At 53.7% G+C, this 27,889-nt stretch overlaps 1 protein-coding gene and 1 non-coding gene across 9 annotated transcripts in view; one reads left to right on the top strand and one right to left on the bottom strand.

Annotated features, from left to right (window-relative positions):
* Nucleotides 1-9,487, bottom strand: part of NFIC (nuclear factor I C) — a 67,792-nt gene extending 58,305 nt beyond the window's left edge. For 4 of the 8 annotated variants that reach the window (XM_074337563.1, XM_074337565.1, XM_074337564.1 and 1 more), the window contains exon 1: nt 2,703-2,861. In XM_074337563.1, the coding sequence (XP_074193664.1) occupies nt 2,703-2,732 (30 nt within the window). In that variant the 5' untranslated portion in view covers nt 2,733-2,861. Of the gene's footprint in view, nt 1-2,702; nt 2,935-9,027 lie in introns of those variants that run through there. The other 4 variants (XM_074337566.1, XM_074337568.1, XM_074337567.1 and 1 more) reach the window with 4 other exon arrangements.
* Nucleotides 9,488-13,917: 4,430 nt separating this feature from the next.
* Nucleotides 13,918-14,023, top strand: LOC141573016 (U6 spliceosomal RNA). Its single transcript, XR_012498601.1, has one exon. It is a non-coding gene; the product is annotated as a U6 spliceosomal RNA (small nuclear RNA).
* The last annotated feature ends 13,866 nt before the right edge of the window (nt 14,024-27,889 follow it).

Genomic DNA, 27,889 nt, shown 5'->3' with positions numbered 1-27,889 from the left:
CCTTCCCGCCTGCAGGATTTATGGAAGTAACGGCTGCTCCACACAGTTCCTCTTAAGAGTAAAAGTGAAAAAGCGCTTGAGTCACCACCATTGAAACAGGGACAGGGCTCCCAGAATCCTCCAGGGCTGCCCCAGCCGCTGCTGCCCCAGCCGCTGCTGCCCCCCTTCGGTGGACAGGGCCGGGGTGGGTGGGTGGGGGGGTACAGGGTGGGTTGGCACCAGAGCCACTGGGCCCCTTCTTCCCCTAGCTGGTCTCAGCTCCTAGAAAGATCGGGGTCAGATCAGCTAAAAGGGAGCTATTTTAGGCTGGACTCAGGTTGTAAAATTAGTCGGGTCAAAGGGGGAGATGGAGGCCCAGAGACAGAGACACAGGGAGAGACAGGTGGGGTAAGGAGAGAGACACACTGAGACAAAGAGAGGGGGGAAAGACAGTGAGAAACGGAGATGGAGAGATCTGGAAAGAGAGAAACAGAGACAGAAGGGATAGACTAAGTGACAGAGAGGCAGAGAGAGAGGAAAAGACAGAGATGAAGAGATAGAGACAGAGATGAAGATAGAGAAATGGGGTGGGGACAGATTAGGGAGACTGAGCCAGCCAGCCAGGGGTGGGGGTCCTGCAGGGGCAATCAGGGTGCTCCCAGATCCCCCACTGGAGACCCCAGACCACGCTGGGGCTGTGAGGACTACACTGAGGTTACAGGGGGAGGCAGCCTGAGAGGGGTTCAGGGGCTCTCCTCCATGGTGGGGGCCATGTGTGGAATAAACAGAGGAGGAGGAGCCCCTTCGTTTGGGCCGCTCCCTTCCCACCCCAGGAGGAGTGCTTGGATCTCTCTGCTTGTCTCTGTCTCCTTGTCCCCACATCCCTTGTACCCAGCAACCTCTGATTTTTGTGATTTTATGTTTCTCACCGAGAGCCGCCCAGCTGATCCTTGCCCTGCTCATGGGGAAAGCCAGGCCCAGTGAGTGTCCAAGTTCACTGGCAACTCCAGGGCTCTGGTTCTCCCTGCCACCCCCTCTCGGCAACGTGGATGGAGGCCTGTCTCCTGAGGCGTCCTGATGGGGGAATTCCAGGGCGCAGTGACAAAAGGCGGCCTTCCAATCTGCTTGCCTGGAATAGCCTTCCTCTGCCTGACCCCCCATGTGGCTCTTGGAGCTAGAGAGCGCGGGAAGGGCGGAGGGGGTGGGGGCACCCAGAGCCACCCAGGCCACCCACCCCCCTAAGCCCAGAGACTGGGAGGTCCAAGGTCACGCGGCAACTGGACTAGAACCCTAGTTGTTATTGGGGAGCTTCAGGGCAACTGGGAGACAGAAGTAGGCCAGCAATAATGCTTTGAGACTCCCCAAAAGTTGCTCAGAGGGGGAAACGGAGGCCTGGAGAGGGGCAGGGACTTGTCCAAGGTCACCCAGGAGATCATGGGTAGGAGAATCCTTAGACACACACACACACACACACACACACACACACACACACACACACACACACACACACACCCCGCCAAGCACCAGCCCTCACTGTGTCTGCTGGAAGACAGGAACTCCCCAGCAGGGCCGGAGGAGGCCAATGACAAAAAGCGGAGACTGGCAGTCCCTGATACTCCCCACTCAGTGCTCCTCGGGACACCCAGGACTGTACTTTGTAGGCCATGCTGCCCCTCTCTCCAGAACCTGCCTTAGTCTCATATCATCTCAGAGCAGACTGAGGCTGGTACTCCACTGACCTAGACACACAAGGACGTGGGGTGGGAGGGCAGGGCTGGACGATAGAACAAGAAGACCTGGGGGGTGGTCCGGGAGGGAGCTGGAGAGTCCCCGGAGTGCCGTGCAGTCTGGGGGAGGGTCCACCCACCCCTCTCAGGTCATTGCATCAGAACTCAGCGGGGTAGCCTGGGAGCGCGGCCAGGGGTGAGAGGCTACGGGAGGGGGCAGGGGCAGGTGCCGGCGGGCTAGGGCGTGCGCAGCGCCGCAGTGCCCGCCAGACCCCGGAGCGCCGGCCTCCCGGCTCCTCCCGGCTGCCGGCGACTCAATAATCCCCAAATCGATGCGGCGAAAACATCGGGGCGGTGGGGGGTTGGCGTGGTGAGGGAGACCAAGCCGGGACGTCGAGCACCCCCTCCCCCCACCGCTGGCGCCTCCAAGTTCGCGCGCCCCCTCCCCCTCCACGCACACGTGGGCCAATAATGGGGGGAAGGCGGCCTGGGCTGGCATGGTAGGACGCAACCTTGGTTTGGGGGGTCCGGGGACTACATCGGAGGGGTGCCCTCCTCAAGAGTGCTGGGGAGCCCAGGGAGCCAGGACCCCCGCAATTACTCTTAGAGGGAGGCCCGGGTCCAGGCACACGGTTCACGCAGAGCCCTGTCTTTGGGAGCACCCCCCAGACCTTCCTGGGTGAGCGGGGGAGCGCGTCCTGCATGGGGGTGGCGAACCTGCAGTCAGAGCCCCACGTCCGGGAAGGGGAGAGGTCCTGGGCGTCCCTTGGCGGGGGCCGCTGAGCAGGAGTCCCGGGTGAGGGTCCCAGGTGTAAGGGAGGGTCTCCGGGCCCAGCCCACCCCCTACCCGCCCCTGGCCAGTATTGGGGCATCCCGGCCAGCTGGGCGGGAGGGACGCGCGCCTTTTTCGTCCCGCCTCCTCGGGCTTCCAAACTCCCCGGCCGGGATGCGGGGGGCGCGGGGCCGTGGCGTGGGGGGCGCAGACGGGGGGCGTACCTGAGTCAGGCAGAGCGGGGACGAATACATCCCGGGCGCGGCGGGAGGCGCAGGGCCGGCCGGAGCGGGCGCGCTGAACTTACTGAGTCATTTTTCCAACCCCCCCCCCCCCCGCGGCCGCGGCCGGCGCGCGCTCCTCGCCGCCTCCTCCCTTGGTCTCCCTCCCTCCTCCCTCCCGCTCTCTCCCTCCCTCTCTTCTCTCTCTCTCTCTCTCTCTCTCTCTCTCTCTCTCCCCCTCTCCCTTCCTTCCTTTCCTGTCCCCCCCACCTCCTCTTTCCCTCTCCCCTCCTCCGTCTCTGAGTCTCTGTCTCTCCTCCCTCTGGCAACCTCCCCCCTCTCCCCCCAATTTCTCTCCCCTCCCACTCGAACCTCCCACTTCACAACATCCAACTTTCAAAGAAACGAGGGAAAAAAAGAGCGCGAGCGAGGAAGGAGAGCCGCTCCCCGCCAGGCCTCACGAACCCCATTATTGCTATTACTACGAATTTTAAGCCGCCCAGGTCCTGGCCAACCGATAGGGGCCCGCGGCCTCGAGCGCCCGGACCCCAGAGGTTCCTCCAAGACCTCCCGCCCAAGTCAAGTGGGGAGGAGGCGCGGACATTTGGGGGCCGGAGGTGGATTTTTAAGACTCCCCCCCAACCCACCCCGAGCTGGCCGGGAAGTTGGAGAAACGAGCCAAGGGGATGGGGGGGGGGGGAGGGAAAGAATGAAGCAGTGACGTGTGCAGAGGCCCGGCCCGAGCGCGCGGCTTTCCCCTTAAAGATGTACATCCCGGGGTGCAGGAGAGGAGGGTCCCCCACACTCTTTTCCCCTGCTCCTCCGAGGGTCAGATAGGGGCTGCAGTGCCTGGGCTGAGGGGCTTGGCTATAACTGTACCCCCGTTGGCCAGACGGACCCCAGCTAACCCAGGAACCTCCAGGAATCGGCTCCTTCCTCCTCCACCAGCACCGAAAGGGAATTGAGGGGTGGCTTTGGCCTCCCCTATGTCTCCCCCTTACCCCAGCAGGAAGATGACCAGACAGAACCTCAGGCTGGCCAGATAAACCTGTTTCCAGGTGTCCAGTGATTCCTACCCACCCCAGCCTTGTGCCCATTTCACAGATCTGGAAACAGGCACAGTGAATAGCTAGGAGCCAGGCCATCAGCCCCTGCAGCACAAATTCAAGCGCCATTGTTCTCTGTGTAGAATAACTAAACACAGACCTGCCCTCCCCCAGTCTGAGCCCCCAGGACATCTGATGATCATGACCAAATAAATCCTCACCCGGTTTACTCCCTGAATCCTCCTATCCGGGCTCAGAGGCTGCCGCAGCTCTCCTTCCCACCTCACAAACTAGGGTGACCTGGACCCTCGCTTCTGTCCCTTGGTGTCCTGCTCTGTAAAGTGCCCACCCATGTGGGGTCAGTTGGCATAAGGATAAAGTCACTTAGCAGGGTCTTGACTTTCTACCAAATGTACACGGAGGCATTCTTAGAAAACTTGGCCATTTTGACTAGTCTCTCTGGGTATCCTGAGGCCAATGACACCCTGTTAGCAACTTGGGGCAGCTGCCCCATGTCCAGGGGTATGGAAGATGCCAGCAACGCTGATATTCTCCTGTGTTACAGGGAAGGAAACTGAAGCCCAGAGAATGGAGGCCACTAGCCCAGGGTCCCAGGGCCGGACTAGGAGGGAGCAGGATTCATACACAGCACGTACTCCCAGGTCCTCGCGCTCCTCACTGCATGTGGCTGATGGTTATTCAGACAGCGCTTAGCACATCATGCGCACTTCACAGATGGTTTAAAAAAACCCCATTGAGCGGCTGCAGTGGGCACTTCAAATCCCAGGATAAACGGGGAGGCAAGTGCTAGGAACCCAAATACCAACATAAAGCAGTATTTTATTTTTAAAATGCCATGAACACAGAGGGCACATCCTCAATTCACAGACATTTAAAAATTAAAGTGGATTTCCGAGAATCCCCCTCAGACTGGCCCCCCATCCCCGCCCTGCCTGCAACCTTCACGGGGCAGTTGAGGTTCCTTTCCAAGGTAAAGTTTGGAGACCACAGACTGCTCCTCTTGGAACCTCAGTTTCCACATCTGTGAAACAGCAACATTAGGACGCATCTTGGAAGACTGGGGAAATCGGAGAACTTGAGACAATGTGTGTGAGGACTGTTAATATCATTAGTCATGGCAGACCTTCTGCAAGTTCACTAACAGGTGTGTGTGTGTGTGTGTGTGTGTGTGTGTGTGTGTGTGTGTAAAATCTCCCACAGTTCAGGCAGGAGAGACCCCTGCAGTGCACACAGTAGGTCCGCAGCAGGGCAGTTGTGGTGCACAGTTGTAGCCTAGGTCTGTATCTTCTCCAACCAGCAGCTTAACATCCCTGTGCCTCAGCTTCCTCCTCTGTGAACCAGATTGTGGATAAACCAGCTTAGAACAGTGCCTGAATGCAGCGGTTTCTTAGCAAAGCAACCGGTGGATGCAGACCTATGTGTGAGGGCCAGGAAGGGGGTATAGTTCCTGGCATTTTGGAGCACAGTTTAGCTCATTCGTTAAAAAGTAGAAGTGCACACTCCCTAGAATTCCCTCTTAGGCTTCTCTGTGACTTGTCCCAGATACAGATGCACAGGAGTGTTGACTGCCTCCCTGTAACACTAATGCCAACAACTTGGAACCAGCCATCATGTCCCTCTGTGGGAGGCCAGTTTGGTAGTGCCAGCGTGGGCACAGGTTGGAATACTACGCAGTTTCTTAAAAGAACAAGGGGCTCCCACATGGAGACGTCTCCAAGACACATGCTGGGGAAAGCGAGGTCTGGACCAGATTCTTCCTCCCACTTGATGCCAGGAGCACACACCCCCCCCCCCCGTCATGACAACCACAAATGTCCCCAGACATCGCCCAGTGTCCCTTGGGGGCAGAACCACATCCAGTTGAGAAACCCTGCTGTAGCACAAGATCTCATTTGGAATTTTTAAAAATATACATGTACCCTTTACAAGAATATATGCGTATCCTTTATAAGAATATACACATATCCTTTATAAAGACACACACCAATGGGATTTATAGATGATGTAATACAGAATTGTACACCTGAAATCTATGTAATTTTACTAACAATTGTCACCCCAATAAATTTAATAAAAAAAAAAAGACACACACGTATCTTTTACAAGAATATGTATGTATCCTTTACAAGAATGTGCATCTGTTCCACCTTCAGTTGTTCAAAGCTGCAGGACACAGGACCTCTCTGGATTGGGGTTCCACCGGGGTAGGGGTGGCTTGTGTAGTTAAAAAGTAAACTTTGAAAGAGTGGAATTCACGGAGCAGCTCAGGTAGGGATGACAGGAGCCTGCGTGGTAACGCCACAGCTGCCACACCCAGAGAACAGAGGACAGGCCTGGGGCCAGGCCTTGTGAATACTTGGTCCTGATGGTGCCATTTCTCCTCAGCCCTCAAAGGGGGTCCTGTGTGTTCCCATTTTGCAGATGAGAAACTGAGGCTCTAGAAGGGCATGTTCAGGTCCTCGGTCATGAGAAGTAAAGGTGGGATGTGACTCTAGGGCTGGCACAGATACAGACACACACAACACACCACAGAGTCAGATTCACACAGACATACACAAACATGCTACACAGGCCCAGATTTTCACACACACAGACTCAGATACAGACAGATCCAACATGACCACACACAGTAACACACTGACACATACACAGTGACACAGAGATTCACATGAAGACAGCCCTGCAGACACACACACAGACCCACACAAGTGCACACACAACCTCAAACACAATACACATACACTCATCCACAATCACTCACACCCAAACACAATGACATCTTATAAGCACACACGCCCACAACAGAACCCCTTCCAGTATTCACACACAGGCACATGTGCACTCACATGCAATGACACATGGCACACCACATCCCTGCTCCTCCCCTTGGCATCCTTATCAACTCCCCCCACAGCTGGGGTCCTCCGCCTCCCACAAATGCAGGTGCCTGTCTGTGAATGTGTGTGTGTATTTGTGCCTGTATGTCAGTGTAGATCTGTGTGGTTGTGCGCACCTGTGTGTGCGCAGTTATGTACACATGTGGCTGGGACCCTGGGCACCCTGCAAGGGTATGTCATAGGTGTATGCTCATGAAGGTGCACACATGAATGTGTCCCCCTGAGCACCTGGTGACAAGTGGGAATGGAAGCGAGCATGGTGTGGGGCAGGCCAGGTGTGTGTGACTACACAGGAGTGTGGTGGGAGACGATTGTCTGAGTGCTGTCAGGCGGTGGAGGTGAGGCAGGGTAAGACTGGAGGAGTCTGAGGGTGGGGGAACTGATGAAAGTATGGGACCCTGATCGATGCGTATGTACCTGTGCCACTGAACCCCTTTTTCTCTTCCCAAACAGCCCCTTAAAATGGGATGCAGGTTTAAGGTAGAAAGCAGAAACTTGGCCTGGCCTTGAGGCTTTCATATTTTAAAAATTATATAAAGGCCCTGGGGTGGGGGTGGGCGCAAAAAGGATTCCCTCGAGGGCAGAAAAGAACACTTTGTTGCCCCCGTTCCCCCACCCTGTGTGGCCTAGTCTCGGACAAGTGCTAGGAGGCAGGACTGGGGGGATTGCCCTCAGGCTGTGGAGTGAGGAGGTCTCCTTGGCCACCCCCGCTGGGCCCGACCTAACCCCTGGGCTTCTGTAATCACCCCTCCTTCAGTACCTCATCCGCAGCGGGTGGGGGGTACCCCGCCGATTCCGTCCTCCCTCGGGGCAGATCCCCGCGCGTGCACGCGCCGCCCCTGGAGGGAGACATCGCCGCCACCGAGTGGTCGGGTCCCGGCGCCACCACGCGCCAGAACCTCAGGCCAGACTACCTGGGGCCGCGCCCATTAGGGACCCGAGGCAGGGCGAAGTGGAGGGAGGGGACAGGGTGGGGGATGAGATGAGGAGACAGGGTTTTGGCATAGTAGCGGAAGCACCCACCCCCCACCTAGCAGCCCAGTTGCAGAAAAGAAAAACAAGAACTGGGGGACGCGGGGGACGGGGAGAGGGAGAATGTAGACCCATCCCCAAGATAGTCACTCAGCGCCAGTCAGACAGAGACACCCAACTGTCCCCGGGGACGCATCCACACGACACTATTTCCCATTCACCGGCAACCCCGTAACCGCCACACACTCACACGGGCCACCCCACACACTCACCGAGGGACATCACGGCCCCCGGGGACACACAACGCAGCCACACAGCTTCACAACACCATTCCACAGGGACGCACAGCACAGTTGCCCAGTTACCCAAAGATACACTGTCCCAGGGCCGCACAATGCTCTAACATACGCAACACAACACACCCAGCCACGTGGATGCGCAGACATACACAGACGCATAAAGGAGAGGACCCGACGCCTTTGGGACCCACAGACCCTCGGACAGGAACGGGACGACCCAGCCGCACAGACCCGCGAACGCATCCCCAATTCCCATGCTGACCGTTTGGGAGCACTGGAGCACCCAAACGCACCCCTCGAATGCGGATGCCACCGACGCCAGCGGACCGGACACCGGAACCCTCAAGTGCAGCCACCGATGCTCGCGGGCCTGGGACGCGCGGCACCGAGACCTGGTGATCCCCCCCACCACCACCCCCGCCGGCGGAGACCCGGCGTGCGCCACGGCAGGGCCGGGGTCGGCCTGGGGGCGGGCCTCAGGCGGCGCTAGGGCAGGCCCGGGGGCTGTCCCGGCGCGGCGCCGAGCACTGCCGACCGCTTGGCTCCAAGTTCAAGGCGCCCGGCGGCGGCCGCGGCGCGCTCTCCGCCCCTCTCCGCAGCGGCCATTTTCCGCTAGCTGGCGCGCCGCGTTCGCCCGGGCCAGGGTATCCCCGGCGGCCGCCGCGACCTCCGCCCCACCCCGTACCGCCGGGTGTCCACTCCCGGTTCCCGCTCCCTCGCGGGCTGCACGCTCGGGGGTCGTTCGCCCCCGGCCGCGCCCACCCGCCTCCAGCCCCGCCAGAGAGGGGGCGGGGGCCCGGCCTGGTTGGGGGGACCCTCTCCCGGAGCCCCGCCCTTCCCGCTAACTCCGCGGAGCCCACGAGGGGCCCCCCACTTGGGGTCCCCCGCTGCGCCCCGCCCGCCAACTCCGCCCCCAGCCGCGGGGAGGGGGCATCGGCTGACTGGGGTCCTGATGTGGCGGGCGGGGGGGGGGTGTCCACGCATCGAGCCCCTCCCCCAGACGGTCCCCCCAGACCTAGCAACTTTCGCCGGGAGCCCACGCACCACCCCAAAAACTCCCCGGGCGAAAACGAAAGTGGGGGCGGCGACGTACCATGGCGCTGCTGCGAGGAGGCGAGGCCGGCGCCGGAGCGAGCGCGCTCGGTCCCCGTAGAGGGGGGGCCGGAGGCGGCGGGAGGAGGCGGCGAGGGAGGGCGCGCGGGGGAGGGAGAGAACGCGCGAGGGAGGGGGCGCGCCGCGCCCGCCCCCCCAGCCCGCAGGACCCTCCCCTCGGCCCGCCTCCCCCGGCCCCGCTCTCCGCCCGCGCCTCAGGCCGCTGGGCGCCCCGGCCCAGGCTGCCGCAGCTCCATCCCCGGCCCGGCCCGCTCAAGGGGAGGCCAGGAGAGCGGCGGCGGCGACGGGTCGTGGGTCTCGGGTCGGGCTCGCGGCTTACTGAGCGGATCCACCTTCGCCGCGGCGCGCGCGCGCTCACACACACACGCACGCAGACGGCTGGGGACACTCGCGGCCCGGGCCGCCTCGGCTCCAACACAGTCACCACATACACCGACGCGCGCAGACCCGCACACTGGGCTCCTGCAGCGTGTTACAGACACACGTAGCCTGCGGGTGTCACCCAGACACACAGGGACCCACGCGTACAGCCGATAGGGTGTCGTGGACGCACACCTCCTGCAGGATGCCATCAACACAGACAGCCTGCGGGTGTCACCCAGACAGACACGGGGACCCACATGCTCACAGCCTGAGGGGTGTCACCTAGGCACCCAGAGCTTCCACGCTGCCACATACGGACTCACAGCCTGCAGGACGTCACCCAGACACGCACATTGACAGTCATAGAAAGACACCCCAGACCTAGGACTGACCCACACACCATCCTCAGGACCCCTGTCCCAGGCCATCCTGCCAGCCACCCTGGCCCGTGAGTGCAGGTGTCCCGGATACACAGTCACAAACACGCACAGAGGGGAGATGGGACAGATGGGAATAGACAAGAGACTTGGACACCGAGGGCGACAGACCTGGGGGGTGGGGGTCCCCTGGGGGTCCCGCAGGGGCTTCCTGCGGGGCAGGGGTGGGGAGCTCGTGGCAGCTCCATAGGTGGAGAGGGGAGCGGGCGGCCCCTCCCCGGGTCAGGATTAAAGACGCTGTCCCTGCAGCGGGGGTGGGGGCCGGGACGAGGAGGGTCAGCGCCCCCGCCCCTGCCGCGCCGGCAGCTGAGGGCTGGGATGCGGTGCCGCAGCGCTTCCCCACCCCCAAGCGCTCTCCCGCAGTCCCCCCTCCTCTGGCAGCCGCAGAGTAGGCACCTCCCCTTTTTCCCCCTCCCAGGCTCTGCGTCTAGCCTAGCTGGGGACAATGAAAGGGGGGCTTTCCCAGCCTGGTGGGGTGAAGATTCCGTTACAATCCTTCTGTTTGGGTTTGCCCCAGCCTGCGACCCCAGTTCCCTTCAGGAATTCAGGGACCCCTTTGGGGAAGTGGTTCCCTACTCCCCCAGGGAGGACGCCAGGGTTTAGGGTGGGGGCAGGCAGCACCCCAAGTGGAGAGAATCAGGCCCTGGACCGCCCTTCTGGAGCTATGGCTGACTCTGGGGTCTTCTGGAAGTTGATCCTCTGGTTCTATTTGCGATGCTGTCCCCCCCCCCCCCCCGGAGGGAGAGGCCTGGGAAATCTTGGGCAAATGGTGGTGACAACAGCCCTGCCTACACAGTAGATGCTCAGCAAGTATCCACTCCGTGTAGCCAATCGCAACCACCCAAGAGCATTCACTCTGGGACGCTGAGGTTTTCTGTTTCGTCTGCACATTTTTTCTCCTGGTTATTCAGAGGAGAAAAGTGAGGCCCAGAGAAGGGAACTCATCTTCCCCAGGTCAACCAGCATGTCAGAAGCCCAAGGAACCTGATCATAATTCCTTATTTAGGGTCCTCCGCTGGTGGGGGTGAGGGAGGTTCTGGAGGTGCCTCCCCTCTCCCAAACCTGAAGCCAAAGGAAGCAGGGTGAGAACTCTAACTCTGGAGAGGAAAGGGTTAAGAAGATAGAGACACCCCCCCCACCCCCATTCCTTGCCCAGTGCATCTCTAATCTGCCTCTGTTAATCCCCAGCTGGAATCCTCAGTCCCTCCCTGGCCTCAGGGAATTAGGTACCTGGGAGGGGAAGACTGGAGGGGTGAGTTGAGAGCAGCCAAGCAGGGATTGGGGTCCAGAGGGCACTAAGCGGAGGCACAGCAGCAGCTCCCCACCCATCATTTTCTTCCGGAGGCCACCCCTTGACCTGCAGAGGTAGTGTTAAGTGCTTTACCTGAGCCTACTCATTTACCCCTCACACCCCTATGAGATGGGTGCTGTTACCTCCAACCCCATTTCACAGGTGAGGAAACTGAGGCTCACAGAGGTTAGACACTTGCCCAAGGTCACCCTGCTGGTAAGTGATGATGGTCCATAGGCTGCTTTCCTGACAATGGATCTAATTTTAGCTTCTTTTGCCATCTGAATAGACTGAGAATCTCTCAAATCATCAAATCCTGCTTTCTTTTTGCTTACCCGTCCTTCCCTCCATCTTTCGCTTTCCTTTCACGTTTTACTGTGAGCAACAAGAAGAAACCAGGAAATCCCTCTCTGCTAAATATCCAAGTTCATCAGTTACTTACAAGTTCTGCTTTCTGTTTAACTGTAGGACACAACTCAGCTATGTTTCTGCCCCTCTATAATAAGGATCTCCTTTCCTCCATATACATTGGCCTTGATAAGCAAACATTTAAAAAATGTCTGCTTTACAGAGACCAAAGAAAGGGTAACAAAAAATAAGAGCATACCATGATCTGGTACTCATCAAAGTGGGTAAAGATTTTTAAATTGATAAAACCCAGTGCTGGTAAGGATGTGGTGAAACAGGCATTTTCATAAATTGCTTGGAGGTAAATTTGTGTATGAATTGGGAAAGCAGTTTGATAAGTATGGCAGAGGTCTAAGACAAGTTCAGACCATATGGTCCATCTTCCAGGAGTCTATCCTGAACTTGAGAAAGGGTATATATGCTGTTTAAAATGTTCATTGCTATATACTTGTGAAAATTGCTATAACTCAGTGTTTCTCAGCCTTTTTCCATTATTGCTCCCCCTAGAGCTGTTTTAGACATTTTTACTTAATCATCCACCCCAATGAAATTTTAATACCATAGATATACTGCATATTTGTTTATGTACTGTGTGTGTGTGTGTGTATATATATATATATATATATATATATATATATATATATATATATATGTGTGTGTGTGTGTGTTTTGTACATTGAAAGAGTAAGATTTTTTTCACAACCCCAAGAATCAATTTTTGCCCAAGTTGATAATGTATGCTATAAATATAAATAATGGCATAGTCTTCTGATGCAATGTGATACAGTCCTTTAAAAAGAATGAAGTTGCAGTAAGAAAAAGACAACTACTCAAGAGGAAAATGTGCAAAAAGCATGAACAGGCATATTGTGAATGATGAAATGTGGGTGGGCAACCAGTGCATGGAGAGATGTCCAATCTCTTTAGGGATCAAGAAATGCATGACAAGGCCACAATGAAACCCCATGTTACCCCTATATCATTGCCCCAAATTTAAAATGTCCAAGAACGCTAAATGTCAGCGAGGCTATGAATACACAGGGCTCTTCCACATTGCAACCACTTCGGAAAACAAACTAACATTAATCACAACACCGAACATTCATGTGCCACATAACATAGCCTTTCCTCTCCCAGATACATTGCCACAAGAAACCTTTGTTTGTTGCCCCAGAAACATGCCCCAGAATGTTCCTCATTGCAATGTGAAGAAGGTGAAAACCCAGACAAAACCTGAATGCCCATCGCTGAGTGAATGGAGAAAATTCACCCAAGGTCTACTAATCAGCAGCCACAGTGGTGTTCCAGCCACACACAAACAGTATGGATAGATTTAGCAACATAACATCCAGTGGAACAAGATGCTCCCAAATATTATACACAGCATGATACTCTCTTTATGATGTTATAGTAACTAAAGTGAAATATTTTGGGGGGAATACAATTGAGATACAATTATTTTCAAGCAAGAAAAGGATAAATTCCAGATTCAGAAGTGTAGTTAACTTTGGGGAGAGAATGGATGAAGGAGAATTATTTTGGGGTGTGGGTTAGTGCTAAAGTTCTGCTTATCTTGGTGTTGTTGAATTTTGAGGCATTTACTCTATTAGCAAACTTTTACATTTACTAATAAATGCAACAATGATGAAAGCAAGTTGTGAGTCAGACCGGGATTAAACGCATTCCAGCATCTAAAGCCCAGATAAATAGCTAAATCACTAACTCAAAATTAGAATGTGCTGAGAATAGACTGTCAGCTCCATGTTGGGGGGTTGGGGAGAGTCTGTCTTGTTCACAGCTGAATCCCTGACACTGAAAACAGTGCTTGGCACATAGTAAATGCTCAATAAATATTTGTGGAATGAATGAAAGTCTCAGAGGGACCGAAGGCCTTTTAAATTCCATTTTAAAAAGAATCATATAGGGGCAGGCCCGGTGGCTCAGGTGGTTAGAGCTCCGTGCTCCTAACTCCGAAGGCTGCCGGTTCAATTCCCACATGGGCCAGTGGGCTCTCAACCACAAGGTTGCCAGTTCAATTCCTCGACTCCCACAAGGGATAGTGGGCAGCGCCCCCTGTAACTAAGATTGAACACAGCACCTTGAGCTGAGCTGCAGCTTAGCTCCGGGATGGCTCAGTTGGTTGGAGCACATCCTCTCAACCACAAGGTTGCCAGTTCAACTCCCGCAAGGGATGGTGGGCTGCGCCCCCTGCAACTAGCAATGGCAACTGGACCTGGAGCTGAACAGCACCCTCCACAACTAAGACTGAAAGGACAACAACTTGACTTGGAAAAAAGTCCTGGAAGTACACACTGTTCCCCAATAAAGCCCTGTACCCCTTCCCCAATTAAAAAAAAAAAAGAATCATATAGTGCTCACTTCGGCAGCACATATACTAAAATTGGAATGATACAGAGAAGTTTAGCATGACCCCTTGCAAGGATGACACGCAAATTCGTGAAGCGTTCCATATTTTTTTTATCACTTTGTGAGGGGTGAATTGTCTAACTATTGCATTATTTTGTACACCTGGAACTAATAAAAAAAGAATCATATATATGCATATTGAGAAAGGGTATATATGCTGTATTAATACATGTATTAAATATATGTATTATGTGTTATATAGTATACACATATAAAAATGTATTATATAAAATGTATATGTATTAAGTATAATACATATTACATATATAAAATGTATTATATATAAAATGTGTATTATTAAATATGTATTGTGTATATATGTATACAGATTAGATATTCAATATGCACTATATACATATGTAATTATATATTATATAATATATGTATATATATTTAATATGAATATTAAATATACAGAGGGTGCCAACAAAATGTATACCCATTTTACGAATGGAAAACTGTATTAAAGTTGTAATACTCAATAAATACCAATAACAGAAGATGAATACAAGTCACATTTGACTTCTGCAATTACAGGAGGTGCTCAAAGTGGTGACCATCAGCGTCCAGACACTTCTGATTACGGCAAACTACTGCTTGAGCAATGTTGACCAAAGTGTCCACTAGCATACATTTTGGGGCACCCCTGTTATTAAATATGTAAATACACATATTTAAAAGAATCACACACACACACACACAGCTTCCTCAAACACAGCACTGATATGAGCTAATCTTCAAGGTGCCTTGTTATGGAGGGGAAAAAAGAAAACCCAAATCATTGAATGATAAAGACATGCTTCCAACACTTGTATAAGAAGAACACAAACAAAGCCACACAGTACAAAGCGGCAGATACCTAGTCCCATTTTGCAGATGAAGGAACTGAGGCCCAGGGTTACTTACTAGCTACCTGAAGTTTCTTACTATCCCACTCTGCCTTTGTAGCACAAAAGCATACATAGACAGTAAAGTAATGTGTGTGACTGTGTCCATCACATGCTTTCTGGTCTGGCTTCTTACACTGGGCATAATTATTTTGCAGTTCATACACATTGTCACGTGTACCAATAGTGCATGCCTTTTTATGCTAGTAAGCCATTGTCTGAATATGTTACCATTTGTTTATCCATTCACCTGCTAATGGACACCTGCGTTGTTTCCAGGTCTGGACTGTTACAGCCAAAGCGTCTCTGAGCCTCTGTGCACAAGCCTTCATAAGACAGTTGCTTTTATTCCTCCCAGGTGACTGTCCAAGAGTGGAATAGGCCATACACTAAGTACATTGATGTGCAAGTCTTTGCATGGCCATAGCCTTTCATTCCTCTCGGGTAAAGACCTAGGAGTGAAAGGCTGGATCCCCTGGTGGTTAGTGTGTGTGTTTAACTTTTTAAGAACCTGCCAGACTGTTTTCCAAAGTGGTTGCACTATTTGACATGCCCACCAACAAAGACTGGGAGTTCCAGCTGCCCCACATCTCATGGCAGAGAAGGAACACAGGCACAGATGTGCCGTTTGGGTGAGTGATGGGAAGAGTGCCAATCAGATGGCAGCGGCGGTGAGGGAGTGAGCCAGGTGAGGGATAAATCCAGCAGTGGCTGGATTACGCAGAGCCTTGCTGGCCATACTCCCCAGGCCCAGGGGACAGGAGCAGCTACAGGTTTGGGACAGGGCCACCACACCTGGATTCTAACCAGGAGTTGTTGGATTCTAACCAGGATGGCCAATTCTCTTGGCAACTCTGAGCCCAGGGCTTTCCCTTGGGAGACCGTAGTTGGGTCAAGAGCATCAAACCCCAGGTTGGCCCTAAGTGATCTCCATAGATGTCCAGTGGGGGCAGTTTGCCAATGGTCGGAGTCCTGAATCTTTGTCCTCATTTGATACAAGAATTTGGTTTCTGGGTCTCTACCTCAAGGAATGAAGAGAGTGGCTCAAGGCACAGACAGGAGCCAGCCAGCCTGGGTTCAAATCCTGACAGTGTGACCCTGGGCAAGTCACCTTAATTCTCTGAGCCTCAGTTTGCCCATCTGTAAAATGGGGGGATCATGGTAATCATAGCAAAGATTAAATAAATTATTTGCACAGTGCCTAGAACAGGGCCTAGCAGCCAGTGAATGACAGAGATATGTTTGTTACATAAAAAACAAATCCAGCTGGAGAAATGAGGTTGTTCACTGAAGCTCTGCCTTGGCCACTAGGAACAACCAAAGTGCCCAACAGTAGGGGATTGTGAAGATTTCACAGGATGGAGTAAGGCAGGCTTCCAAGAATCGTCAGTGGTGTGGGAGAAATGCGACATTTACAGGGGAAGAAATAGCTGTGACTTTTGTACAAACCTCACATTTAACAATAGCAACCATGCCTAAACCAAGCCCATTTTGTGCCCAGTGCTGTTCAAAGTAACTCAGGGGTCGTAAACTTTTTCTGTAAAGAGCCAGAGAGTAAATATTTTCAGCTTTGCCGGCCAGATGGTCTCTGTCACACCTACTTAGCTCTTCCCTTATAACTTGAGAGCCAAAAGCCACCAAGGATGGCATGTCAACTAATGGGCCGTGAGCCAATAAAACTTTATTATCAAACACTGAAATGTGAATTTCACATAATTTTCACATGCCACAAAATATTATTCTTTTGATTTCTTCCAACCATTTAAAAATGTAAAAACAATTCTTAGCTCAAGTGCTAAACAAATCCAGTCTCTAGTTTGCTGATCCCTGAGTTAAATTATTGCCACAGCTCCACATGAAAAGTACTGTCATCATTCCCATTTACAGACAAGGAAGCTGAGGCACAGAGAGGTTGAAGGAGTTGCCCAAGGTCACACAGCCAGTACATGGTAATCCTGGGATTTGAACTGGGGCAGCCTGGCTCACAAGGCCCATCTTCCTAACCTTCTAGCTCTTTGCTGTAAAAAAGGGCCGGGGGTAGGGGGAAGGAAAAAAAAGGTGTTGGGGAGGGATGGACTAGGAGGAAAGAGGTCAAAATTGCAACAATGGTGTTGGCTGATTTTTTTGCCTTTTCAATGTTTCTGTAGGAGGTGTTATTATAAATTGGGGCAGGGGATGAGGGGTCCAGACTTCGCAACAGAAGCCACTGTCCCTATCTTTGTAGAACTGTCTCAGCCATCAGATGTCCCTTCTGCAAAACATCATCACTACCCCTTGAATTCTCTGGAGCTCTGGGAAGTTAGCAGCAGCAGGTATCATTACACCCATTTTATAGATGAGGAAATTGAGGCCCATGGGTGGCCATGAAGCCCTAATGACAGCTTACATTGTGTCGGCAGCTGTTTAGGGCTATTATCCCATTTGACAGACACACAGCCCTCGAGGCAGGCAGGGGAACGCTTGATAGATGAGGAATCGGCTCAGGCCCAGAAGTGGAAATGACTCGCCCAGGGTCACACAGTGGATAAGTTGGTGTGACCAGGTCTGCTGAAATCATGTCCCCACGGGTCTGTCTCCAGGAGTGGGGGCCAGATTTCCATCTTCTTATTCCTTGCCTGATATCCCTCCCCTCCCCTGGGCTTTTGATGGGCCCTGGCACAAACTATAGCTCCAGGGCCAAAATGAGCATGAGGCAAGTGAGGCACTTATTGTAGCGAGCACAACATTTGAGGGAGGGGGGTGCCGAAAATTCAGTCATCAAGATAACTAATCTTTTAACATATCTTTTTTTTCAATCACATTTGACATTCAATATTATTTTATATTAGCTTCAGGTATACAGTGTAGTGGTCAGACATTTGTATAATTTACGAAGTGGTACCCACCTGGCTCCCTACATAGTTATTACGATATTATTGACTATATTCCCTGTGCTGTACCTTACATCCCCATAACGCATCTTTTAAAATGAATCCAAATGAATGCAGAAAATCCACAGTGAACGCAATATCATGTTTAAATAAATACAGGATCAGTATTACTATTTTTCTTTTTTTGCCTCAGGCTCCACACTGGTGCCCATTAGCCCTGTAGATCCAGGGAGACAGAATCCACCAGATCCAGGGTGGCCTGAGATGGATGGGAAGGGCATCCCAGGCAGAGGGAACAGTCTAAGCAAATGTCTAGAGCAGTGAAGCCTGCTGGTGGGAGAGGAGGCTGCAGCCGCTGCCCAGAGGCCCTTGAAGGCTGCATCTGGTGTCCTTTGAGGAGGCTACCCCTTTTCTGCAAAATGCGAGGAGGATGCGGGTGGAAGATGAACCTCTCCATTGTCCCTCCCTGACACCCCACCCCACCCCCAGCTGCCGAGCTCGAGGCCAGAAGTGAGCCCGCCTAGGCTTGGCTCCAATACCTTCGTCCTGCCAACAGTTCTCTCTCTCTCTCTCCTTTTGATTCTGTTGGAAAAAAGAAAAGAAAAAAAAACACAACAAAAAACCTCTCCCCCTGCTTCCACCACTGCTGGGAGGAATTTGACATGGCAGAAGGCCCAGGTCTCCGCCCTCCCCCACGTTGTCCTCTGCCAAGCACTACGTGGCCAAACTGGGGGACCTTGTGAGGGTGGCACCCCCACCCTGAGCACAGAGGCACGGAGGAGCTCCTTGCCTCAGTTTCCCTTCTGGGAGGGCAGCAGGGCTGCTCCAGGGGTCAGTTCAGCACCCCACATCCCTCCCCAGCCTGAGACCATCTGTTTGTTCCTCATGGAAAACCTCAGCACTGGGGTTACATTGGCAGAGAGATTCTGGAGCTAACGGCCGGGCCCCTGGGCCTGAAATGGAGGAAGAAAGAGCTGGCCTGGGCCTCAGTGCCCTGTGATGGTCCAAGCTGGGCTTCTGGGCTGGGTGGGAGGTGAAGACCCCTACACACATCTGCACACGAAGGAACCAGGCGAACACCTTCAGACGCAGGCCAGAACTAAGGCCCGGCCAACTGCTTAGCAAGGCCTGGCCAGGCCATGGAAGCTTCCCATGAACACAAACACAGCCACCAGCTCGTTTACTCTGCTTCTAACTCAGAATGCAAATCTAGTGGACATATAAGTGGCTATCAGCATGACGAGGAGGCTGAGGGCTGCTCGATGTGAGTATGACTGAGAAAAATAAAGTTAGGAAGAGAGGGGGAGCGGAAGTGAGGGTCAGGCTTGGAGGGGTGCAATTTTAAGGAGCTGAGACCTGAAGGAGGTGAAGGAGGACCCATGTGGTTCTCCGAGGGGAGAGTGTTCCAGAGGGAACCAGCATGTGCAAAGGCCTTGAGGCAGGACCAGGCCTGGCATGTTGGAGGAAGAGGGAGGAGACCCATGTGCCTGGAGCAGAGTGAGCGAGGAGGAGACCGGGAGGCGGTGAGGGCAGGGAGGGGACAGGGCAGGTTGTGCAGGGTCTTGTGGGCCTGGAGGAAGATTTGGGCTTTTACCCTGAGGGAGGTGGGAGCCCAGGAGGGCTGTGGGCAGAGGAGGGGTGGGACCTGACTCAGGTGCTCACAGGTGCCCTCTGGCCACTGTGGAGGGGACAGACTGTAAGGAACAAAAGCATGAGCTGGGGGACCAGGACTGGGGGTACTGGTGGGTGATATGTCCAGGTTGGCGATAATAGGGCCTGGATCAAATGAAGGCTGTGCACCTACTATATGCCAACCACTTCACTGGACCCTTTCTTTACCTTCACATCAGCTTCCCAAGTAGGTATTATCACTCCCCCCTTTGATGGATGAGATTATAGCCCAGAGAGGAAAAGGAACTTGCCTCACAGCCTACAAACTTTACGCACATCACATCTTCTCACTGTCTAAAGCCCTCCAGGGCTCCCCATTGCCTTTGATGTAATCCACTCTCCTCCATGAGTCACACAAGGACCTGGCAGGGAATCTGCTTGACCTGCCGTTTCCCCTGCCTGCCCTCACCTTCCCCTCTCCCCCCCTCAGTCACTCTGCTCCAGCCACATGGCCCTCTCCTTACTGTTCCTCTAATGAACCAGGCATGGTCCTGCCCCAGGGCTTTTGCACAGGCTGCACCGTTGCCTGAATGCTCTCCCTCTAATGTGGCTTTTCCTTAGCTCTGCCTTGCTCATCTTCACATCCTCAATAAATGTTTAGTGAATGACTTACTGAAATTTTAAGCATAATTCTAGCTCCAATAAGGTGGTAACAGCTCAGGAGCACATATCTGAGTGGGGAGCTCCATCAAACTAACCTTTGGAGCCCCCATATTAGGAAGCACTTAACAGGGGATCCTCTGTAAGGGACAAAGAGCGTTGGATTTGGGAGACTTTAAGGGACCTGCCCCTAACCCTTTTATTGGGTCAATGGGTTTCACCTGGGGGTGTGGCCTGACTAGTTGGGGCCTTCTCAATGGTCAGGACATGCCCAGCCATGTCCTGATAGGCCACACAGTAAGACACTGTCTCTAACTGGGCCCTGCTTCCAGGGGCACCCCGAGGCGTGGGGTTCCACCATTTGTCCTGGTGCCCAGTTCTGAGTTGCTTTCTCTTTCCTGGCGGTGCCTGCAGGGCTGAGGTGGTGGCACTGCCCAGGCATGCCAGTATGCCGCCCTCAGATGTTGCAACTTTGGAATGCCCTGGGCTCCTTCTGCCAGTTCCTGGAACCCTGGCATGGCCGGGGGTATCGACTGCCCACCCCTCCCCACGTGGGCCTAAAGTCATAAGCAGCGCAGGAGCCCAGGGCACAGGGGCCCACTCCACCCAATGTGCTGTGTACAGGAGGCAAGTCAGTGCTCCTCTGAGCCTTAATTCTCTCCTCTGCTAAAGGAGAACTTTGACCATATGCTAATGAGGCCATAAATCAGGGGTCCTGAGGGGGGTGGTTCTTCCCCCCAGGGGACACAATGGGTGATAGCTGGGGACATCTGTGGTTTTCACACTGGGGGTGCTCCTGGCATGGAGTGGGTGGGTGGGGCCAGGGATGCTGCTCAAGCCCCCACAGTGTCCAGGACACCCCACAGAGAACAACCCAGCCCCAATGTCAGCAGTGCCCAGGGGGGAGGGACTCTGCATAGAGGTCTAGATGTTCTGGAAACTGGAGAAGACTATGTGTATGAAAGGGGCTACCCGGTTATGATTATTTACTCAACAAGCGTTTATCGGCCCGCTGCCGTGGGCCCGGCCCTTCTAGGGTAAGCTTCATTTATCCTCATGACAGCTTTGGGAGGTGGCAACAATGAAAGCAGAGCAAGTTTATTTTGCACCTACTGTATGCCAGGCACCACCTGCGCCTCTTCTGCATGTGAGTCCATCTCACATCCCTCGCCCACATGTAGCCGTCTCTCCTTGCCCCATTTCACAGATGTGCAAACTGAGGCACCTGCCCCTGGTCAAACTCTGAGCCCAAGGCCAACTCAGGCTCCCTCCATGCCAATGTCTGGCCCTGCCCCGGGCTCTCTGTCCTCTGCCCACTGACCACTGTATCCACCTCCATAGTCTGCCCTGGTTTGACAAGAATGCATAGTAGGTGCTCCTGGTGTCCAGCCCCCCAACATGTGCCTAGGACGGAGAGCACCTGTTCACCCACCCATAAGCTGTTCCCAGTATCCACAACAGGGATCTATTCTCATAGTCAGCACAAGCTCTGGTGGTGGTTAAATGCTTTGGATAGCACCCCTGTATGCAGTGCAGACAGACTCACTGGTATTATAATATCGACAAGAGCCTGCTGGGCACCAGACCCTGTGCTAAATCCTTTACACACTCTTAGCATGGACTCTCAAAGCTGCCTTTGAGGGGGATATTGCTCCCATTTTACAGATGGGGAAACTGAGGCACAGAGAGGTACACATCTCTTCCAGGGTTCCGTGGCCCTGTAGATTGCCAGGTCACCTCAGACTTGCATCCGAGCACCTTCGTGGGATCCAGTTCCACGCTTAGAGGCCACTGCCTATGTTTCCACTGAGCTGGGCCTCCCTAGCCCCTCACCCAAACCCTCCTGGAAGGGGGGATGTACTACTGTTGACATGCTCAGGGCTTCTCTGGGGTCCTCCCCATGGTCCTCCAAACAGCTGAGAGGAGAAGCAAAGCAGCAAGAGAGACTTGGGCTAGACACCTGGAAGCACTTCCTGGGTTTGGAGATCTGTGGAACAGGAAATGTACCCAGTTTTTCTCCCCCTGTAGACACATTTCACACCTTGAAAAGTGAACCTGAGCCAAGAGCAGGTGAGTGATGACCCTTTTGGAGAAGACAGGGTGACTGCAGTTTGAGTAGCTCTAACCACTTGCCCGTGGGCAGTAGGACTCCAGGTTGACCCGGGAGCTGGTGCCTTTGAATTCTTTGAAATTCTCCAGATGTCATGACTTTGGAGCTGGGCTTGAGCTTGGATGGAATCCTGGTTTTGTTACTTGCTGTGTGACTTTGGGCAGAGGTCTGGAAGTGAGACGGAGCTTAGAACCTCTGGGGACAATGAAGCCATGGAGTGTGGTGGCCAGAGTCAAGCTCAGGCTTTGGGGGCGTGTTGGGGAGGCCTCCGCCCAGCCCCTTGCCGGCGGGCCTGGCACGGGCATCTGGGTGTGGTCTCGGGCCCCACCTGGAACTAAGGAGCCTGTCCACACACGCAGGGCCCCGGGCCCAGCCTCCCAAGTCCCGCTCTCATCTCTCTGGAGTCTCTCCCTTCAGATGGAGAAACTGAGGCCCAAGGGTACTGAGAGCTGCTGAAAGATACAGGATGTGGGGACATCGCCTACATGTCTCACATTACTGTCCAACGCAGGTGCTTCCCAGACGGTGTGTTTCCTGCTCGGTCTGGGAAGCACCTGAGTTGGGCAGGAACTCGGACACATTGCTTCTGTTGTCTGGGCCTCAGTTTCCCCATCTGTCCCACACGAACTCACTAACATGCCTGGCAGGGGTCACCGCAGGGAAGAGTAGATAATCTAATTCAGTGCAGAAACAGAACCGGGGATGGTCAGCATTGTGATTTCACCCCACAGAGCCCACCCAGGCCTCCTTCACTGACGCCCCCAAGGTTATGGCAGCCAGGCTGTTGGAGATTCAAACCCCAGCTCTGCCACTTACAGACCATGTGGCCTTGGGCAGGTGGCCTCCTGGCTCTATACCTCAGTTTCCCCATCTATAAAATGGGCATAGTCCTATGATGACTGTGGCTATAATTATTTGCCAACTGTGATGCCAGCTGGAGGAGTGTTCTTAGAGACCTTCCCCACATTCCCTTCCAGGCCAGGGTTGGGGTCATCTCTTTGCATGAGGACAGCCCCTGCCCCTGCCAGCTGCTGTGAAAAGTCCTGCTAAATTGGAGGTTTGTTTCCCTTCCACACATTTGGGGGCAACTACTGCTTCTCTCCATCTGAAAAAGGGGTTCGTTGGCCTTTGCCCTTTGCACTCTCACCTCCAGCTGTGAGCAGAGGTCATGCAGCAAGCAATCTGCCAGCCAAGTGGCAGAAGGGAGCCTGGTCATGGCCACCAGCAGCCCACAGACCCAGCCAGGAAGATGTGCCATGGGTGGGAGGTGGCTTCCTTGGGGTGAGAGCCTCAGGGTGAGGGATTGGACCCCTGTGCCCCTGTGGGCTCAGGGTGGGGGGCAGGGAGCGGGTGGCTGGCACCCAAGGTGGGTGGGTAACGGCAGGAAGTCGGTTACAGAGGGAGAGAGTCGTTGGCACTGTGATTTCCGGCTGTGCTGCTGGGTTATGCAAAGGGGCAGAGTGGCAGGGTGGGGAGAGCAGGCACGCTGACATTGCTGCCCACCATGGTCCTACCTGACTGAGGAGGGAAATGGAGGTTCAGAGCAGGGTGGCCACTCACTTGAGGCCACCAGGCTGGGATTTGAATCTGGGCCCATTGGGACTAGACACCCTTACCTCATTTCTCCATCTGTCCCTGACTCCCCTCCACTGGGCAACATGGGGGTGGAGGGGTGGGAGGCAGCCGATTTGTTTTCTCAACTCCCAGCCCTGCCCCTGACACGCCACATGAAGCCCAGCCTCAATTTGCCCATCTCGGCAGTGGGCCTGGTTTATTCATTTACTTCTTTTTTAGCTCTAACTTTCTCTTATTTAGCAGACACTGTGCCAGCACCCATTCTAAACACTTTATATGAATGAATGTGTTTAACCTTTTCAGGGACACAGCAGAAGGAGGGGACACAAGTATGATCCCCACTTTACAGACAGGGCAACTGAGGCACAGAACAGCAAAGTGCCTGGGAAGACATAGTTGATAGAGGAGGAGCTGGGATTTGAACCCAGGCCTCTCCGAGGGGGCTGCCCTAAGGTTTAGACAAAGGGGAAGGTGTGCTGTCCTCCCGAGTCTCAGTGAGGGCCACCAGGGATGTGGTGTCCCACGGCCAGTCCTGGGGTTAACCTGCACCCAGGTGCCCCGTGTGTGTGTGGGGGGATGGTGGGCACCACCTCTGAGGGTCACCTTACCAGCAAGCAACCCACGTTAACTGAGTACTTGCTATATGCCATGCTCATTCCTTGTGTGGACTTCTAAATAATCTGGAAGTTGGGATTATCAAGGCCCCCATTTTTTGGAGGACGAAACTGAGGTGCAGAGTGGAGAGGTGACATGCCTGGGGTCAGAGCAGGACCAGAGCCTGACTTCGGTGCCCTTGCTCTGGGACTTACACTCCCATCTCTCAGATACGCTCCATCAGCCGTGCCCAGCCCCACGCCCCTTCCATCAGCTGGACCTGGATTTGGGGGGGTGGGCAGAGGCCCCACTGGAGAAGTGGTGGAGACACAGGGGTTAGGGAGGGTTAGGATACAGACACCCCATCCTTGAAGAGGCCTGTCCCCAAGTCCCCCACCTCCAGCTCTGTTAACGGAGCGATTAACTAGTGACAGATGAGGGGGAAGCCTGCAAGAATTAAACAAACACAGGGAGAGGATGGTTTATATAATCTCCAGGACAACGTGTCCTCTAGAGCCAGGATTAGGCGCTGGCATTTCCCAGGCAGCCCTGGGGGTGGGGAGTGGGCACCCCGCTCTGCCCTGCCCCAGTGCCCACCCTGGCCACCTACCTCCTGAGGCCCAGCTTTCCTCGACCCCTGCTTGTGGAAGGCTGGAGTGAAGGGCAGTGGCGGTTGTTGCTGGGAGGATGCCAGCTCTGCCCAGGGGTGGGGTGGGGTGGGGGTGGGGTCCAGGAAGCATGCCACCTGGCAGATCCGCTCCCAGGCCCTGCCTGCACAACCGGCTTTCAACCTTGGACAAACTAGATACCTCGCTTTTTCCTCTGGGAAATGGGCTGGCAAGGTTATACATTTGGAGCATGGTACACAGTCAGCATTAAATAGTCGCACACCTTGGAAGGCTTCGGAAGCTGGAGAGTGGGCTATCCACACTGTGGGTGGTGTGTCAACAACAGTAACCACAACAATAATAAAATCTAACGATCGTTTCAGTTTTCTTTATGGCACTCAGCATTCCTCGACACGTTTTTCACTTGCTGTCTGTCTCTCTCCCTGGAAGGCCAGCTCTACAAAGATGGGTATCTTTGTTTTGTTGACTACTGGATCACTGGCATCTAAAACGGGACCTGGCACCCAGGAGGTGCCCTGCACGTGTTCTAGGAATAGGAGGATGAGCTGTTTGTGTGTACTGCATAGCTGTTCAGGACCATGCTCTGTGCTCGGAGTGTCAGTATCACATGTGAGCCTCACAAAAACAGGAAGGGGGGGGTCATCGCTCCCATTTCCCAGAGGAGGAAACTGAGGCTCAGAAAGGGCGGGTCACCTTCTCAAGGTCACCCTACAAAAAAGCAGAGCTGAGATTCCAACCCAGCCCTCCTTGATGTCAAGGCTCCTGACCAAATTGCTACTTTGTTTGTCCTGGACACACTTGGTTCTCCGGGACCAATACCCAAGGAAATATGTGGGGCAGCCAAGGAGGAACCTTGGCCTTGTAACACTTTGGTGGCCATGGCACCCTCTTCTCCAGTGGCCAGGCTGGGGACCATGCCCGACCCTTCCCCCACACAGGAGGATGAAGCCACTCAGCTGGCTGAATTATTTTTCTGGTAACGATTACTCAGCTCCAGGATCTTGGAGAAAGGTCATGGCCTCAGCCAGCAACAGCAGCTGGACTGAACAAGGGAGTGGCTAGAATTCCCCCCCTTGCACCCCCTGGCCTAGCCACCATGGCCTCTTGCAGGTGTCTGGTGTCCCTGGAAGCAGTGGAAGCTCCCTGGCCCGAGATGCCTCAGACTGTCCCACAGGTAGCCTCTGTGTGGTCCACCCCAGTCGGTCCCATTTTAGCCACCTGTCTGTCCCCAGCCTTCAGACCCCACCCCCTCAGATAGTAACTGAATCCACCTGGCAGCTTCTTCTGGGGACTCCTTTCCCTCGTGCCTGGCACAGTCCCAGGGAGAGTGGAAACGAGAGTGGGCCAGAGGGGTTTCTACGCCCAGGGACTTGCCAAGCAGGACATGGCTTCCTGGGCCCTTTCAACCATCAGTCTTCTGTTCCCTCCATTTTATTTCTCCATCTTCTCATACAGGCAGTTGCCCGATTCCCACCACTGCTCATACCCTTTAGCCGCTCTGTGGGCCTACTGTGTGCCGGGCACCAACCAGCCACTTAACATATGTCAACTTCTCCCAGTATGACTTGGGAGCACTCTTCCTTTCCCTGAGCCTCGGTTCCTCCACCTGTCAAATGGAGAGTATAAGAATCCTGACCTCACACACAGCATCCAATGTGGCCATATGTTTGCAATAATCAACTAGATCAACTGGAGAGATTCCAGAGCCCAGAGATGCATCCTTGAATGAGGATGATGCAGGCGACACCAAAACAGATGGAGAAAAGCCGGTGGTTCAGTCGACAGCCTAGGGGCAAGTGGCTCGCAACCTGAGAAAACCCAAACTGGTACCCTGACTGACTCTGCCTGTACAGGTGGTTGCCACCTGGATTAAAGACCTAAATGTGAAAGGTCAAATGAGAATGAAAATAGAGGAAAATGTAGGAGAAGAGCTTTATGACCTGGGGGCAAATAAGGACTTCCGAAACAAAACTCCCAAATCCCAAGCCAGAAGGCAAAAGATGTGTAAATTTGGTGACATTCAAATTAAAGATTTCTGCCCAGTGAGGGGAGCTATGAACAGAGAGATGACAAGATAGGAGAAGAAATGGCAGGGCTGATAGCTGGAGTATACAAGGAACTCTTATCCAGGGTTGCTGTACTGCATATTAGAGGGGAGTCATTCTCACTCTAGTCTAACTGAGTTTCATGAAGTCCCGCTGAGAATGCTTTCCCTGGAGGTGTGCAGTATGGTGATCCTGCTCCTCAAAACTACTGCAAAAAGATGGCACCCTTAGAGCAAAGTGGACAATGTGAATGAACAGGCAACTTTCACAGGATGGAAGCCTACAGACCACCAAGCTCAAGAAGAAATGCTGGGCTCCCCAAGCACTGCAAATTAGCACAACAGTCAGGTATCACCGCATACCTATCAGAGAGGCAAAAATGAGAAAGACAGATGATGCCAAGGGGTGCAGAGATGTGAGGACCTGGGAGCGTGTGTGAGTGTGTATGTGTGTCTGTGTGTAAGAGAGGTACTGTGGCAGCTGCTCTGAGTGCAGTCTGTCACTACTAGCTGACACAGATAGGTACACACCCAACAGAAAGGCCACATCTGTCCACCAGAAGGCAGGCACAGGAACGTTTACAGCAGCTTCATTTATAAACACCTCAAACTAGAAACAACCTAAATTCCCATCAGTACCAGAACAGACGAAAAAAAAAGAGGTACATTCATAAGATGGAATATTATACAGCAACGAGAAAGAACCATCTACGTTTATAATAGGGTGTCATGAGCCAAATTCCTATAGTGAAGCCCTGACCCCCAAGACCTCAGAATGTGAGTGTATTTGGAGATGGGATTTTTACAGAGGTGAGCAAGCTAAAAATGAGGTCATCGGGGTGGGCCCTGATCCGATATGACTGGTGTCCTTGTAAAAAGGGGAAATCTGGACAGAGATGGGCACACGGGGAGGCCACCATGCACATACCAAGGAGA

This window comes from Rhinolophus sinicus, linkage group LG07, assembly GCF_036562045.2.
Source record: "Rhinolophus sinicus isolate RSC01 linkage group LG07, ASM3656204v1, whole genome shotgun sequence".
Classification (NCBI taxonomy): Eukaryota; Metazoa; Chordata; class Mammalia; order Chiroptera; family Rhinolophidae; genus Rhinolophus; species Rhinolophus sinicus.
This window is presented reverse-complemented; position numbering and strand designations above follow the sequence as displayed.